The 17,953-nt window shown below is 42.0% G+C and overlaps 1 protein-coding gene across 2 annotated transcripts in view; it reads right to left on the reverse strand.

Moving 5' to 3' along the window:
• Positions 1-8,511, reverse strand: part of GHR (growth hormone receptor) — a 245,033-nt gene extending 236,522 nt beyond the window's left edge. Inside the window, exon 1 of one of the 2 annotated variants that reach the window (XM_001498656.7) lies at positions 8,002-8,511. Coding sequence is in view for 1 of the 2 variants with exons in the window: in XM_023625698.2 (XP_023481466.2) it covers positions 7,248-7,260 (13 nt within the window). In the remaining variant the exon portion in view is untranslated. Of the gene's footprint in view, positions 1-7,247; positions 7,803-8,001 lie in introns of those variants that run through there. The other variant, XM_023625698.2, reaches the window with a different exon arrangement.
• Between the last annotated feature and the right edge of the window lie 9,442 nt (positions 8,512-17,953).

The following is a 17,953-nucleotide window of genomic DNA, read 5'->3' on the forward strand; positions in this document are numbered from 1 at the left end:
CTTCCTGCTCCCCTGTTACAAGTAACCCCAGTGAGCTCCAAATCTGCCTCCTGGTGCTCAGTTCCCAACCTCCTCAGCACCAAATGTCTACCTATCAAAAAATATTAAGCATATTTTAAGGCCTGGCTAAGGAGCCAGTTTACCTATAAAGCCTCTCCCCAAATACTTCACCCCAAACAGCTCTCCCATCTCTCTAAATAAATGTAGCATTTACAGTGTGTAATAGTACTTTTCATTAAGTTGTATAGCTGTAAATTGTTCCATAGTCACACCATGTACATTATTAGTATTGCCCTCCTAGCTTGAATGCTAGGTCCCAGAGACACGAGTAATGTCTTACACTACTCTTATATTCCCCAGAGTGTCTCGCATATCCCCGGGAACACAGTAATGGTTCAATAAGTATGTGTTCTGTCTTTGATTTTTCACAGTGATCCCAAAAATACCACTAACTTGGCCAAACTTACATCCTGTAGGCTAATAAAAAAATCTTATTTATTCAGCATGTTTTCCCAAATAGTTTTCAAAGTACTTTTCAGATGACATCATTAATTCTCACGTACCCTATATATGTACTGTAAGGAATAAATAAAAATACCAAACTTTATAGGACAAAAGCAAAGAGAATTAAAATTTCAGGCTCCGTGATGAGGGGTATACCAAGAGCTGGCAAACTGCATATATCTTGCAAGTCCTACTGAGTTCTACAGAAAAATTCGAACATGTCTCCATCTTGCTTCAAATACTAAGAACTTCTAGACATTTCCAAGGCCCTGAAAAGGATCCACCTTGGAAAAGTGGTCATCAGTTTGACTGCCATCATTAATCTGAGAATAATAACCAAATTTGCATTATGAGTTTAGATCCTAATTACGACCAGGATCCTACCCACATCTCTTTGCCCCCAACTCTCCAAATACTTCTTGTCAACACTTCAATTTCTCTCTGTGTCTTATTACATACTAAGGTCATCAATAAAATATTTACTGAACATCTATTCTATGACAAGCAAAGCATTGTTTTGCCAATGTCTCTAAGAGAAATAAAATGCTACACTGACCGCTAATACTAAGAAATCATTCCTTTTCATTCTTGCTCCTCTGTATTTAATCTTTCTGATCAACTAGGTATAAAAATGTTGTCTTTTCTTCTTTCATCATCATCTTGCCCAGGAATTCTGGTATCTTCCTTTACCCCTAGGGGAAGAAGCCACTGTGGAGGCTCTGTCATCAGAACTCTTTTTCACAACTTACCACTCACATATGCTTTGGTAAACTATTCTTCTCTTCCCTTTACCAAACTGAAATTTTCTGGGCTAATAACATAGTTTGAAGGTGTCCAGAGAAGCAGTTGAGAGTGTGATTTAAGATCATATGACACGATACTGACCAAGGACAAAGGCTGCTTTCCTGACCAATAGCAATCAAAATTGGAAGCCTGACCAAGGTTTCTCACCAACCATCATCAAGCTTGAGATGAACTATTTACTACATCACTTATTCACCTTTTGTTTCAATAAGCACAGGGAGAAAACTGTGAATGACTCTGTTTTGTAATGGTCACACTCTACTTTTTTTGATATGGCAACTCAAACATAAAAAAGACAGACATGATGCTCATTATGATAAAGTATATACTTTAAGCAAGAAAAAAATAGTTTTCCTTTGGACCAATGACTGCATCTTATGTCTAATATCCTGGATACTAAAGGAACAGAGGGGTATGCCCCTTTTAAGTTTTTTAAATTATATACTACTTTAAGTGTTTCATTTTATAAACAACGGAGGCAACAATCTAGGAGTTACGACAGCGTATGTCTAGCATAACAGGCTATTCACTACAGATAAAGACACAAAAGCACCTGTTCAATTTGCAAACCCTCGGTGTTCGAACACTGACTAAGGGCTTTATCAGGGTATTCTCCAGCACCTGTGTGGAATCTCCCCGAAGTGCACTTCTTCCCTGGTACCCTTTTCACTTAGAAGCCCAGCCAGCCATCGGTAGCCTTACAAGCCCAGCTAGCTATTGGTAGACTTGTTTATACTTAAACAAATCTGCAGTCTAAGAAGTATAATTCATTGGGATTATAATGATATTATTCTAAAGAAAACAGATTGAAGTCTAATCAATAACCAAAGAAGCAAGCCCTAATCAAAGCAGTAAACACATCCGGAAGTTTTAAGGACTTTGGTGAAGAAATTATCTACTGATTTTGGAATGGTGTATTTGAAGGTAAGCTTAGATGCTAATTAAAAACACACAGCCCAACAATTTCTGACAAAATCACTGCCTTCTTATGAATCATTATTAAGTAAAATTGGTGCCTGAGCTAAGGCTTCATTGACCTATATTAAAAGGTAGTGGGAAGCACTGAAGAAAGAAGTTGAGGGTAAACAATGATCCTCTCTGTCATCCTTCTTTTAAGAATCTGGTACTCATCATGGACCTTTCTTTAGCTCTAAGCAAAAACAACAACAACAAAAGAAAAGAAAATTGTTTCAGAAAGACTGTCTGCATCAGACCAGGATGAGCTGGTGTTGTTTTAGAACGGGAACCGGAACTACACTTGTGATTACATTTTATCTGTTTTACATAATTGATTAAAAAACTTGATGAGGGAATAAAATAAGCAAACACTATTTCTTAATGCTTATGTTCAAAATAGTTGTATATTGTTAAATAGGTGATATAAATTATAGCTCAACTGTCCAAAGCATTCCACATTAATTCAACTAACACTTCCCATACCTGCTGTGTTTATAGCATTCAACAAAGAGTGGGAAAAACATAAAAATTAATAAAAATTTATTTCCTGTTCTTGAGGAATGCACAGCCTAGCAAGGAAGATAGACACATAAAAAGTAGACCTGAAAGTAAAAATGAATGAAATAGGTATTCTCAGAGAGGTTTAAGCAAAGGGCCAAAGGAGCTGAGAGAAGAGAGAAATCCAATAATTAAATGGATTCAAATCAAAGCCTTGAAAAGAACCCTAAGAGGTCATCTTGTTTGCTCCTCTGTTGTTGTCTATTTGTTTTTAACATGTAAGAAATGCAAAGCCAGGAATGTTAAGTAGTTTGCAAAAATTACAAAGCCCATTAGAGGAAGAACTTAGAGGGGACCCAGGTTTCCTGACACCTAGTTTAGTCTTATTTTATATCATGCCATCCTAACTTGGGGATTTCTTATATCAAAAAAGAACTTTGGTTTGGAAATCACATGTTTAAGTACTCGTCAGCAAAGAAGCAAATGGAATATGGATGGAGACCATAACGCAAGGGGATGCGTGGGGAATCTTACTACAAACACAGACACACACATGAACATACACACGTGTGCACACATGTCAATCCACACACATGCACATGAGGGGAAAAGCATGGACAATTTCATCTAAGAGCACAAGACTGTCACTGGCCCCTTGTCCTGGCGAGGGGCTTCTGATAGGCCCAGATGTCACAGGTTGCTTTTCTCTCTTTGCCAAGAAAAATAGTCATTTCTTTCACATCCAGATTTGCTGAAAAGAAAACATTGTCATCATCATCAACCATAAACATTTCTTGCAGGAAGACAGAAGATTCTCAGCTGTGGCAGATTGTCAGCTGGTGGCAGGGGAAACTCATAATTTAGATGGGAAGCCCCAGACAGATACACAAAAGAAGAATCAATCATACCAGGTAGGAGTCTAATGCAGAGTATGCACCAGAAACGCTACAGAGGTTATGTGGAAACACCTCAGCCCTGGGCAGTAGACATAATTTTCGCAGAGGAGAAAAGCGAGTGTAAGAGGAGCTAATGTGCATGGCAGGGCTAAAGCTCAGAGTCAAACTGCGGTCCAATGGACCCCAAAGCACTGGCCATTGAACCACACCCTTTCCCCCTGTATATACCAGCCTCGCTTCCTTCCTCCAAGAAGGCTAGGATTTGGTAAGTGAGGAGCATCAGAGCCTTTGTCCTACTTGGATCCAGACACGTAACAGACACGCTAACCTCCCTTAGTACTGAAGCCACAAAATACCTGCTTCAGACTTCCCTGCAGCATTAGCAAACTATTTGCCTCCCAAGGAAGAGTAGGTTGTTGACTCAGTCATGTCCTGTACGTACAGCTTAAATGCCAGTTGCCTGAGGAAACATTTCTGTCTGATGTAGTACTTTCGCCTCATTTAGGGCCAGATGGCATACTCCCTGGACTTGGACAGAACAAGCCTTCCATAAATGCCTCATTGCTAGTACTGACTCATGCTCTCGGAAGCGGACTCAATAGGTCCATGGAAAGAATACCTTGTAGTCCCTACCTGCCTATAACACGCAGCTTCAATTTCCTTGTCTTCAGAACACTCCGCATCTGCTATTTCTGGGGGATGGTATTCCTTGAGAAGAAGAAATTAAGTAGCTATCTTCATTGCATGTAGAAGTCTATATACCTGCGCAGTGTTACAACTTCCATTGATTTATAGGAAGTTCAGGCAGGAAAAAAATGCTTGAAATTCTTATCATAATGTTTTGACTATGGCTGATTAATAATCTGAAAAGAATGAGTTGTTATCTTGTTTACAGGTTTGAAATTAGTGAACAGTGTAATGGGATGGCTAAAATATGAATATTAAGCTGCCTTAATAGATATAGAAAGTCCAGAACTAAGGATTCCATATCTGCGTTTTAGATGACATATATTAGGAAGGAAGGTAAGAACACAGAATCTAAGGCATTCTGGTCAGGGCAGAGAAGGGTGGAACCCCACAGTGGGTGAGGAACAGCTGCAAGAATAGGCAAAAAGGAATTTTGGAAGAAGCAGCATAATGTTTGTTTTCAAATACAGCACATAAAGGGAAGAGAGATTAGACTTATTGTTTGTGGCTCCAGCAACTGGATGGTAGGCCAATGGACGAAAGAAAATGTTGATTCAGTATAAGCCAGAAATTTCTAAAAATGAATCTTCCATAACGAACTGGCCCACAAGGAAGCAAAATTTCCATCTGATTATGCCCAAGAAGGGGTGGGCCTGCCCATTCATAGGGAGGGATACTGAAGCGGAAGTTCATGCACGTGATACAGAATTACTTCTAAAGTTGGTTATCATACTAATCAACCATTTTATTGGGCACATTATTTACGTTATACTGTTCCAGGTTGAAAAAAATCACTTGCCCAAAAGGCATCCTGTATTGCCTTGTTTACACAATTGGCAGAGGGCTGACTCCAGCCTTACTAAACTTCAGCTGTTAACAATTCAGTTTTCAGGGACTCATTAGGTGATTTGAATATTCATATTAGAGATTACCTTCATATTAGAGATTAGATTCATAGAGACTATGGGGTTTTCTCTTTTAAGAAGAAAAAGTGACGGGTGTATGGACATGTGAACACACTAAGAAATAGAAGTTAATTTAATTATTGACATAGTTTAAAAAAACTTTGTTTTCAATAAAGTAAATCCAGTCTCCATAGTTGTGCAATTTACCAGTGGAATGACCAGAGAAGCTTAATCTTCAGGTCAGCAGATTTAAAAAATATAGCCCACGCCTTATTTTCTAAGCTAAACAATTTGCTGTGCCACATTCTCACTGTATCACTCAGATTTATCTTTACATTAACAATGCTTATCAGCAGATAGCCAAAAAGGCTCGCCAAGTTGGACTGACTTCAAGATTTGTTTCCATGCTGGGGTGCTTCATGTGCTTGGCAGAAGCAGGCTGCAACTGAGGCTCTATTTATTAGCTTATATAAACATTATGTCCTGAGCTAACAAAATACTCTACATGACAATCCCATAGGTTACTAAGCACCGTAAACATCTGTTAGCACAGCCACCAGAGATAGCACAGAGGAGGCGTCCAGTGGCCATTTTTAAGTGGTTTATGATATGGAGTCTGCTGTTTAAAGACCAGTCATCAGAAACACAGCCCCAAACTCTGCGTAGAACAAATATTTGCAAGGCAAAGTTATGCTCAGCTTGAAAACAAAAAACGCACTCGAGTCATGACTTTGTTATTACATTTATAGACTTGCATTTCACACTTTTGCCCATTAAGTGTTGGCTTTCCATGGCATTCAGAAGACCAAAACTATAATTTCACTGTGATATATTTACTCCAAAAGAAAAGCTGAATGTTGACTCATCAACTTTCCTTGGACAACTTTCTACAAGGGTAGAAGAAGGAGATGAGGGCTGGGACACGCTTAGGTTATAAACGATGTTTTCCAAGGGTCTCTGTGCTAAAACACATCCTTCCAGCTCCATGTAAAGCGCATCTGAAGAGAAAGCATAAATATCTGGAGACCCCTTGAAATCTAATCTGGGAACACTGAGCTTTGGTTTTCTTAAAAGGAAACAGAATCCCCAATCACCCAAAAAGATGGAACCAACAACCCTGTCTACTGAATCATTTTACTTCCTTTCTATTGAGCATTTTAATTTCTGGAAATGTTTCAATACTGGTGACCTCCAAGGTCTATACCTTGGCACCCCCAGAGCAAAGGACTTCTAGCATGACCCAGGTGGAAACTAGCCTAGAACACCAGTTGCTCAGGGCACAGAGTTGTCACAACATTTGTGAGGAAAGGTGAGTGCCTTCACAGGCACACACGCCAGGGAATCTAAAGGTAAACACCCCAGAGAACATCTAGTCTTGGACTGTGGACAGGAGTACCCCAGGAATCTCAGATCCGCAGCTCCAACTTGGGTCTAGATCGCCAGAGTTCTGTACCCACACATATACCCATCTCCTAGAACCCTTGTCCTCCTATGCAGGTCTCCCGAGAGCTCTAGAAACCTCCACTACCAGCCCTCAGCCCCTCGAAGACGAAGGGTTTTAGCATTTTAAAGTCCGTGGAACTTAAACCCTATGCAAGAACTCCTGCGACTTCCCAACCCTCTGGCCTCCCCTTACCTTTCCCTGTCCCTTCCAAGGTCTCCTGTTGGCATAAACAGGCAGGCGGCACCTCTCTGGCCTCCCTCCCCCCGCCCTCCCGCCCCGCACACCCTACTGACTCGGGAGCCGACACGCCTCCCCAGAAGCACACACGCTCGCAGACACACAGGCGCGCACGTACACCCATTCAGCACACACACGACGCACTAGGCCACCAACTCCCGCAGCCTGGCCCCTGCAGGCGTCCCCCCTTGGCTTATATATAAAGCACTTGCCCCAAAATAAACTTCCCCACGCACCCGCAAGTGGGTGACCCTGTCCAGCACCCTCTGCGCGCCGCCAGCGCCCTCTCCCCAGACACGCGGCTACCCCACTCACCCGCAGCTCTCATGCCTCGGGCAGTTCTGTCAAAACTTTGAGCCTGGTTGATTTCATAACCACGCGTGTGTCCAGGGCTGAGGGAGCTGGGCTCTCCACGATTTCCACCCACCCCAGCTCATAGGGACTGGTGGCGGTGACTGTACTGACTCCAGCTCCGCGGGTGCCAATGCGCGGCTTCAGCCCGCACACAGGCGCAAAGGGCGGTGCGCTTTGGGGAGGAGCGCGTGGTGTCGACGCGCACAGCCAGACGACCTCCTTTCTCCTCCGGTCGCGCCGCCGGAGACCTCTCCCCGCTCAGCAGCGGCAGCCTCAGCAGTTCTGCCCCAGCCCGGCTGACGATGTCAAACACAAACAGTCGCAAAACTTTTCGACTTCAACAAAACTGTCTTCAGAGGAAGCCCCTCTAGGTACCGCAAACACTAGTTGGAGCAGGCGCCAGTGTGGGATGGTTCGTCTGTCGCCCCCAACTCCCTGACGCCCCCCATCAACTTCCAGACACAGATACACACACACACACACACGTCCACAGCGTGCATCGGGTTACAACAACCCACCAGCAGAAAACAACTTCTCCGTGAGGAGGAAGGGAGTACAGCCAACCCCCAAGTCGCCCGCAAAAAGAATTATACGTGTAAATACATAAGACAGATCCCCATTTCCACAAACAACTGGCGTCCCAGGGTCCACTCCCAGGCCCCCTGGCACAACAGGGAGAATGTAAGAGCCCGACTCCCGGAGCCCCCTCCAGTACCTCCAAGCCTCGCTGCCGGAGAGAGAGCGCGGGTTCGCACCCGCGCTGTGGCCGAGGGCGCGGGGCCTCCGGGGTCCCCGCCGCCGCCTCGGCTCAGCAGCAGCCGCCGCCACCGCCGCTGCAGCAGCCGCCGCTGCCACCGCCGCCGCCGCCGCTCCCTAGACCGCCTCCTCTTCCCATGGCTGCGCCCTGCTTGGCAGCTCGCGGGCTGTCAGGCTCGGGGAGGGGGAAGGGGGCGGGGTGAAACGGGAAGGGAGGACGGGAGGGGAGGGGTGGGAAACAGCGGCCGCGGTTCACCAAGGGTCACGCCGGGCCCGGCCTGCGGTCCCCCGGACCCAGGCTGCCGAAGCGACGGGAAGAGGGAGTTCAGGGCGGCCGGTTCGAGAGCCGCTGCGGTGGCGCCGAGCGGCAACCTCCTGGCCACGCATTCCGAGGAGCTGGGATGAAGCGTTCCCCTGCGAGGAGTTGGAGTTGGTGCGTGTCACTCTCATCTGGGCTGCGCGGCTCCTCCTAGAGGAAAATATTGGTAGTTGCAGGACACTTCCTTCCTCTCCGCCCACCACTGTTCCCAAAAAGAAGGCAGGACCTAAAAGAGCCTAAGTGCAGTCAACAAATTCCAAGGAAAGCTTACAGAAAAGTTAGCTATCTGCAGGAATGGGGAAAAAAACGAGCAAGCTAGCTGGGAAAGCGTCAACCAAACATTGCTTCTCTCCACCTGCAACCATTTTCCAAACTTCTGCTCACTGGGGCCTGGTGAAAAGATAGTTAAAAGTAGGAAGGATTTTATTTTAGAGGTTAGAAACCGAAGCAGAGAGAAGTAATTTACCAAGGAGACAAGGCATGTTAGAAGAAAGATATATCCAGAAGTCAGAGCACAGGGCTGCAGGGTGTCCAGACACAGGCCTCAGCCTGAGGTCTGTCCTTGTGTGTGACCTAGGGAAGGCACTGGACATAACTCATCTGTCAAATACAGGGCTGCCGGCCTCATTCCACTGAAGGGAAAAGTGAGAGGAGAAGTTGTCAGAGTGTTTCAGAAAGTTAATGTTGTTGTGCATAAGCATGTCATTTTGTAAAACTGCTAGTCACCACAAGCTTTCCTAAGCAGAAAGTACAAAAGTCCAGTTCCAGGTTGTCTGAGATCTGAAGGAGCAGCCCGTCATGCTATCTTTTTACTATTTACTGTATTACTGATAGCCAGTTGTGACGTCATTTGTCTAACAGCTTCAGCTTACTAAATGACACTTTTTCCTGGGCTCACAGACACAACGTCAAGATTATACCCAGAAAGAAGTGTTAAAACAACAACGTAAAGAAACCAAGCTTCTTAGCACTAGGATAAAAGACCTCTAGGGCTGGAGAGGCATGCAGGGAGGCCAAGTCTGGGGAAGGAACACAGGACGAAAGACTTTGAGGTGGCAGATGTCACATGAGACACCCCTGCTTTTAGAGGAATCAAAGTGGAAAATTCTGTTCCTTAGAGTCCTTTCTGGGGCTCACCTGTGGCCCAACAACCCAACTGTTCCAGGCAAAAACACCCAGAATGAAAGGAGGAGGACAGATTCTGGAAGAGGTGTGTGTCGTCACTGTCCCATCCTGGGGCAGGAGGTGGGTGGATATTGCTCTTGAACTGGTCCTGTTCTATCCCACCCAAGTATAAGGAAGCTTTCTTTTGCTAAGACCGCCCCCCAATCCCTTGATTTCTGGGGCTCCACACTTTGCTAGAGCAGTAGGATTGCTTACTAGTGTCTGGAGCTTTTAACATGGGAGTTGCCATAGAGAAAGATTAGGGCAGAGGCAAGCAGAACTCCTGCTGGGTGGGCAATATGTGCCAAGCTGGCTGAAAGGGCAGTGCTGGCAGGAGCCGGGACCCAGCCGTCCTCAAATGCTGACTCCACTCCTGTCTGAGATGACCTTCCAGGCTGGCTCTTCGGACTCTGGCATCATCAAATTCTCTCTTTATATCCCCTCTGTGCCTTCTCAACCTTTGCCCCTCCCCTCCCCTCCAAGCCCAGAGACTCTGATGTAGTCTAGGAGGTGCCAAATGGACTCACAAAATATTTTCTGAGTCCTATTGTTTATGTCCTGAGATGATTTCAGAGCCATACCTAAAAGAGGATTGCCTTCTTTTTGCTTTGGGTTCAGCTGTAGCCTTAATTCTGTGAGACAGGAAAGTAGACTATTCTGGTATGGTAGAAAGGTCATCATTCACAGAAAGCACAGGAAAAGACTCACTGGTTAATGTAAAATATAATAGAACCAGATATAAACTTGCAACTTAAATGAAGAACACTTTTTATTTTTAAGTCCCATGAATGAAAGTTCCTTGATCTCATATATGACCACGTATAAATCTACAGTCATATGCGCCTCTTTATATTTTCCAGATTATGGGGAAAAATGTATCAGGTATTAAGTTGACTAATATGTTACAAGTTAAAGCACGCCAGAGCACATTTACCTTATGAAACATAAAATTGTACTTACTCATGCCTTCCCTTCTGCCTGGATTATCCTATTTTGACCATGGAAGAAAATCCTCCTTAACCTTCAAGTTTCAGTTCAATTATTTACTTCCTCTCTAAAGCTCTTCTTGGCTCTTCTCAAATTTGTTCCAAAGGTGGAATTAATTAATTGATTATCCCTGCATTGCATCCTCAAAGACCCTTATAGCTACTTTTATTAAATATTTTAGTTTTTGTCCCTATGGCTGCTTTCCCCGTTAATAATGAGACCGCTGAGAGAGGCCCTATATAGTCTTAATATTTGTACCTGAAATGTCTAGCTTAGTGCCCCGCAAATAGTAGAGTGCCCGATAAATGTTTAACCAAACTGAATGAAAATTTGTATCTCCTGAATTTGTATCTCAAACCCAGATCTCTATACAGAGCTCCAGACTGCCACACTCCACGTTCTCTCACACTCCACCTTTAAAATCCGTTCACCTCTTGACTCCTCCACGACAAGCACCTTACCTAGTCTGAACCACCGTCATCTCTCACCTGGGTTACTGCTGTAGTGTCCCAACTCCACTGGTCTGCTTGCATCAACAATTCCCCCTCCTCTCCTCCCCACCACTACTACCACCCCAAGAGTGTGATCTAAACTCACTTGCCAGAGGAATTCTTTTTAAAACTAAGTCATATCATGGCATTCCTCTGCTCAACACTCTCCAGTGGTTCTCCATTTAAATCAAAGTAAAATTCAAAATGATACATGAGGCCCTTCATGAGCCTGTACCTCTGCCTTCTACCCTCTCTCCTAGTACTCTCCTTGTCACTCAATCACCCGTGCTGCCGCAGTCGCACTGGCCTCCTTGCTGTTTCTTAAGCAGGCAACGCACACTCTGCACTTCAAGCCTTCACACTGGCTCTTCCCTCTGCCTTAAATCTCTTCCCAAAAATAACCTCTCTTACTTTCCTTAAATCTTTGCTCGATATTACCTTGTCAATGAGTCTTAACTTGACCAACCTATTTCACCCTATTACAGCCCACCCTTCCCCCACCCCGTTGAACATCTCCACTACAGCTTGGCTGAAAATATAAACTGCATTTTAAAGGCAATAAAAACAATTATACCATGATTCAGATTATGCATATTCAAGTGCAGATATCTAGGTCAGATGGTATCTCTCCAAACCATAGAATCCACAGTGTAAATTTCTTACATCTACAGTTATCTGGGGTTAGGGTGTTGCTTCGCTTGTCGTATTGTGCTATGAAGTGCCAAAGCTTTTTCTTGGAACAAAACAAAGAGACCAAAACACCTGAAGTGGCATTTTGTGGCTGCTTCCTTTTGTAGCATTTGTAGTTTTAGAACAGCATTGGCAGTCAGGAGCCTTGGGGTACTATATGGGTCATCTGTGACTTTGGTAAGCCAGTTATTTATCTCACAATGACTCAATTTCTTGGTCTATAGAATGAAAGGGCTGCTATCTGAGATCATTTCAGCTGTAAGACAAATTATTAGATTGATGTCTGTGATTGTTAACATTATGTGTCAATTTGACTAGGCTATGGTATCCAGATATTTGTTAAAGTATTCTAGATATTTCTATGAAGGTATTTTTGAGACGAGATTAACATTTAAATCAGTAGACTTTGAGTAGGGCAGATTACCCTCCATAATGTAGGTGGGCCTTATCCAATAAGTTGAAGGTCTTAATAGAAAAAGACTGACCTCTCCAGAAGAAGAGGGATTTCTGCCAGCAGACTGCCTTTGGACTTGAACTGCAGCATCAGTTCCTCCCTAGATCTACAGCCTGCCAGCCTGCCAGACTACCGTGCAGATTTTGGACTTGCGAATTTCTACAGTTGCATGAGCCAATTCCTTAAAATAAATCTCTTTCTATAGATAGCTGGATAGATAGACATATAGAGATACACAGATACATATAGAGATACACACATACATATAGGTATATAGAGATATATACACATCTAATTGGTCCTGTTTTTCTGGAGAACCTGGACTAATACAATATTTATTGGTAAAATTAATAAAATTCTAACAATAAAACACAAACACTTCCTTTAAAGGATTTTTTTTAACTAACACTGAATTCCCATCCACCAAGTTCTTTCATTCAAATACTGGAGAGCCTACATCATGACAGATTTGTTCTAGGAACTCAAGATGCATCAAGGAACAAAACTTCCATGACACACCCACAAGGACCCTGTCTTCACGGGGCTTGCATTCTAATTGGGAGAGAAAAGGAACAATAAGCATAATAAATGAATAAATCATTGAAGTGCTGATTAAAATAAACTATATCAGGATAACAGACTGTATAGGAATGCTGGGAATTCCTGCCTTGCCCAGGACTCAGCAGTGTATTGTAGAATTGAGCATGTGATGGTTGTGAACACGTTGTGAGAGCTCCTTGACAAGAATAATCTCTCCACCCCAGTCCCTATCCCCAGCCTACTGCTGCCTTGGTTGAGAGGATGGAAAGGGAATCATGAAGGGAAGAAAACAATTCAGAAAAGTATTTACCTTTTCTTTCCTCTGTTGAAAGACAACAGGGAAAAGACTATTTCATGATCTTGGAAATTCTTAGCTAAGACTCATGAGGAGGTCCCAGAGCCAGAATTAAGGCTGCAAATCACCATTTATTTTATCAATTCCAAAACATAAGTATTTCAATTCAGAGCTTATAAAAACTAAAAGGAATGTGGTTACCTTGACTCTCTTTGGTGGAGTCAGCACCACCCAAAGCTCATGGCCTGGGTAATGCCAGACTATGTACAACCACCTGGTGGAAAGGAACAAAATAAATAGGTCTCAACAGAGACTCATGAATGTTCTCCTTTAAATCATTTAAGTGTAAAGATTAAGAAAAATCAAAAAGCATTTTTGAGATTATTTTCTTTATCCTCCCACCAAATGCAAAAGCTTGTTTTTAAAAAACATCTGATAGACAGTCACCTAGCTTCTGTCTGGATAATTACATTGATGAGTAAACCACTCACTCCCACACTGGAAAGCGTGTTCCATTTTGTGACTGTATTATTTGTTGAAAGTACTTTAGCCAGAATCTGCTATTCTGCTATTTATACCTGATTCTGTCTCTAGAGCTTGTAGAGAAAGATTAGAAATTTAAATTTTTATTTTCATGAGACACGCTTTCACACGTCACACCACAAGTTATGCCTGCTCCAGGTCAAACATATGTAGGTCTTTCTACTGCTTCTTATCTGATGTGGTTTCCAGACCCTATACATGTTCTGGGCCACCAGAATATGCTCCTGTTCATCAAGATCTTTCATAGATTGCTATTCCCAGCCCCAAATTCAATTCCATTATGGTCACCACAAGATAGAGGAGGACCATGAGCTTCCAACTAGGAGCTCTGGAGTAATGGATTTAGCCGAAGTCCTGGAGTCTGGTGATGTGGTGGGAACCCCAGCTCTGACCCATTTCCATCCATCACTCAACCTACACTCCAAGGAAGTGAATTTAGCAAGCTTACTATGATCAAGCCATTTCCATCTCTTCTTTCCTTTCACATTCAATCCTTTCCTACTTTCTATTTTCACATATTATTTTGTTCTTTGCTTCTCTCTTCTTTATTTTTAAAAGAAGTGGAAATATAAAAGCAAAAAAGGATATGATTGAGAAAGGAATCTGAGAAGGCATGAAAAAGTTTCTCATAGCAACTTTCCTTTATAGAAATTAGGCCCACAGAATGTTTCCAATTACTGAATAAACTATCAATCTAGTTTGCTAATCCCTCTTCTCCAAGGGCATCATGAAAGCCCGAGAGGAAGAACACTCAACTTTTGCACATGAACAGAAGACTCACCTAGCACCCAGTGTCTACCCGGTGAAGCCAGGCAAGGTTGGGGGAGAGGATGAGCTGCTGGAGAATTCCTGGCTAGAAAAAACCCTTAGGTAGGGCAAGAACTGTGTTGAGAAGGGAGAGCGCTTGCAGTGTAACCAGAATTTTCCCAAGGTCACTGGCCTTCTGCAGCACTTGCTGAACCAAGTGTAATGTTGAGACATCTTACCACACAAAATCATGATATCTTTAAGGAAAGACTTTGAAAACTAAGTACAATAGGTCTCAGCTATCGTAGTCAAATAATAAATCAGAATGTCTGTCAAAATTAAATTTGCTTCATAAAATATGTTCATCGTATGTTTTGTTAACACTATACGGTATTCCAAGCACATTTGCATAAATTATATCAATTTTTCTTCACAGCAGTCCTGTGAAGAAGGTATGCTCATCCTCTCTTTATCAGTGAGGATTATATAGGCTTAGATTGGGAACTCAGAGCCTTTCTGACCCAAGTCTGTTCTTTGGACTCTTCTACAGCTTCTCCAGGTGGCCGTGTCTGCCATCTTGTCCATCTTGTGTTTTTAAACCACCAGACCACAAGTATCTGTCTGAGGCAAAAGCTTTAACATTTTCCTCCAATTTCCAGGAACCAAACTAATCGGGAGGGGAAGGGGTGGGGAGCAGGGAGGAGATAAGCAAAGTCTACTGGATTTTTAATATCACTATGTGCACTTTCAGCTCTAACATTTCTGGAGTCCAGAGCCCGAAGACAAATGAAGCCCGTATACCATAGGTCTAAATATTTTAAAGTTACAATCAAGCTAACAAATTGTTGGATACAGTATGTTCTAGCTTTGTCTCTTGAGAAATGTCCTGTCATAATGACCTGGTAGGACAGGTTTGAATTTAGATTTCTCAGAGTTCTGCACCAGAAAGTGGTGATTCAGGGAGATCAGCTTCATCCTCAGTCTCTAATCCTCCCTACTTGTCTTCCCAGTCCTGGCGCCCCCTACACACAGAAAGGGTCTCCTATACATGTGTGTGGAACCCCAGCTCACATGTCCAAGCTCTATTTAACCTTCCGCTCTCTAACCTCAGAACTCCAGGACATTTAGACAGGAAATTCCAAAGGCTGCAATATCCAGGGTATGGTCTAAAAAGGAAGCACAGCCCATGGATGGGCACATCTCATTCACTCAAAGGTTCCTCGTCTTGTGAATTGGGGCATGGCTGGAAGACAGCCAGTCGGGGTAAAGGGAGTGGGGAGGGCTTCTGTTTCATAGGCCTGAGGCAGTACTTATTATATGATCTCATTTAGACCCATGAACTTTTCTTTAGTGGAGGCAGGGTGGGAAGGGAGGCATTGGTCTAAGAGCATCTTAGAAAGAAGGTCCACACTGGGCTTTCAATCGAGAAGCCCAGTGCAGAATTCAGCATACATTAAGTACGTAGCAAGTGCTTGTTAAAAAAGTTGAATTTCATTTTTTAAGGCAATCTGATACTCAATATTGAAAATAAAACTAAAAGAAAAGCAATATATTATGAAATAGATTTGAAATATATATCCAGAAGACACCAACTACCTGAGAGCAAAAACGCATTTGGGGAAATTGCAATTTTTAGTTATTACAAATAGTTCTCCTATGGAGATTCTGGTTGGTGAACATTTTTACACGTTTCTATTGGGTAGATACGGCCAAACAGTGTTCAAAAGTGGTCGTATGAATTTTTACTTCTGCCATCAATGTGTGAGAGTTCTGATTATTCACATCCTCACCAACACTTGGTATTTTTCGTCTTTTTGTTTTAGCCATTCTGGTGTCTGTGGAATAGTACTACACTGTAATTTAAATTAGCATTTTCCTGATGTCTAAGGAAATTGAGCATCATTTCATGTTTATTGGTCATTAGAATCTCCTTTTTACAAGTGTCTGTTCAATTCTTGTCCATTTTATTTATACATATATATCTGAATATTTGTTTTTTAAATTACTCGGAAAAATTACATTAAATCGTTAACTGTCATTTCCTCTAGGGAGCGAAAAATTTTGGAAAGTGGGAGGGGGTGGATGTATGAAAGAACAAGGACTTTTATACTTTTCTTTTACACTAGTTTTCTTTATTAAGAAACATAAAACCTGAATCTGCATAACAAAAGCCTCATCTATATCAGAAGTTGAGTATTCCTATGATGCTAAAATTCTGAGCTTAATGAAGTATTCAAATGGCACATTCCTCTAGTAGATTAAATATATAATTTGCTTTACAATAATTTGCTTCATAAGCAACATTCTAGGAACACATCCACTGTGTAATGTGAGATGAGGTACTACCTCTAATTAATTCATTATTAACTTTTTATAAAATAAGAAGCATGGATAAACGAAAGTGGTTGATGCATAACAATCACTTTATTTCTGTTGACTCTGATAATTTTCTAAGCCAATATATGATGTCACAGCTTTTAATGTCTACATGCCTTATTATCTATTTTATTATTTATTTGCCTTATTTATCTCTTTAATGTTTTTCCAACCCCCTTCTTGTGAAACAGGATTTGAGGTGGCTTTTGAAGAAATATATTAGCCAAAAAGATGAATAAATAAAACAAATAGGAAAAAAGGAAAATAGGATATAAAACTAAGATAATAGGTAGAGATAGTTAGCTCTTGAAATGCATCTCATAACGCCCTGCTCATTTGCTAGAAGTGGGTCACAATATTGGCTCTGAGTTTCTTGGTGACTATAACAAATAAGAAAAAATGATCCTCTCCAAGATATAGACTACCCATAAAGTGAAAGCCCAGCATTGTTTAGGAGTGCATCTTCTGAAACCAGTATGCATGAGAAATTGTTTCTGGAGTTCCTCATACAGGAAGTCCACACAGTGGGCTGGATGACGTATTGGTGATATTGTATAAGACGAGACTGAGGGGCCCACTGTCCCTCTGAAAATTGGTGTAGAAATTTGTATCTACCCAAATGGGAAAATGCTGCCTGAAATTAGAGGCGATCTCACACTCACCTTTAACTCCTTTTTAACTCAAACCATTAGTGACATTTAATTTTAAGAAATATTTATTTCATAGTAACCACAGAAAGTTTTGGTTCAAAAGTTATTTTAATGTAGTAATATCTTAGATTTGAGAACGTTGGTATTTAAAAACTTAATTGCATTCATAGTTTACGAAAATCTTAAAGTGTCTATGGAGCTGTGTGTTCCAGGGTTTGAGCAAAATCCACCCAGATAAACAAAAGTCAAAATGAGCCAGATATCTGAGATGTAGTTACAGTTCCCAGCTTTCCTGGGATTAATTGAAGTAAAAGATTGACCTAACTACTGCCTTATCTAGGGGTTTATTAGGTTTACTAGAAATACATTGACTGTTTCACTTGTGTTTATGACTCACAAAAGAGTTAATAAACAATTTAACCTCATTTGCATGCCTTATGCATGATAGATGTTGATTTTAAACTGAAAACTATCAAAACATAACTTAGAGCCTGTTTTTTCCCTTTAGATCACTTTCTGAACGTTTGCAGAAATACACGGCATTAGTAACTTGAAATTATTGAAAGTGACCATCACAGGACAAGTAGAATCAGCTGCCCAATTTTTGTGGCATGAATCAAGGTCATCAAAGTTTCCCTGGTAAACTTCCCCACGA

Source organism: Equus caballus, chromosome 21, assembly GCF_041296265.1.
Source record: "Equus caballus isolate H_3958 breed thoroughbred chromosome 21, TB-T2T, whole genome shotgun sequence".
Classification (NCBI taxonomy): domain Eukaryota; kingdom Metazoa; phylum Chordata; class Mammalia; order Perissodactyla; family Equidae; genus Equus; species Equus caballus.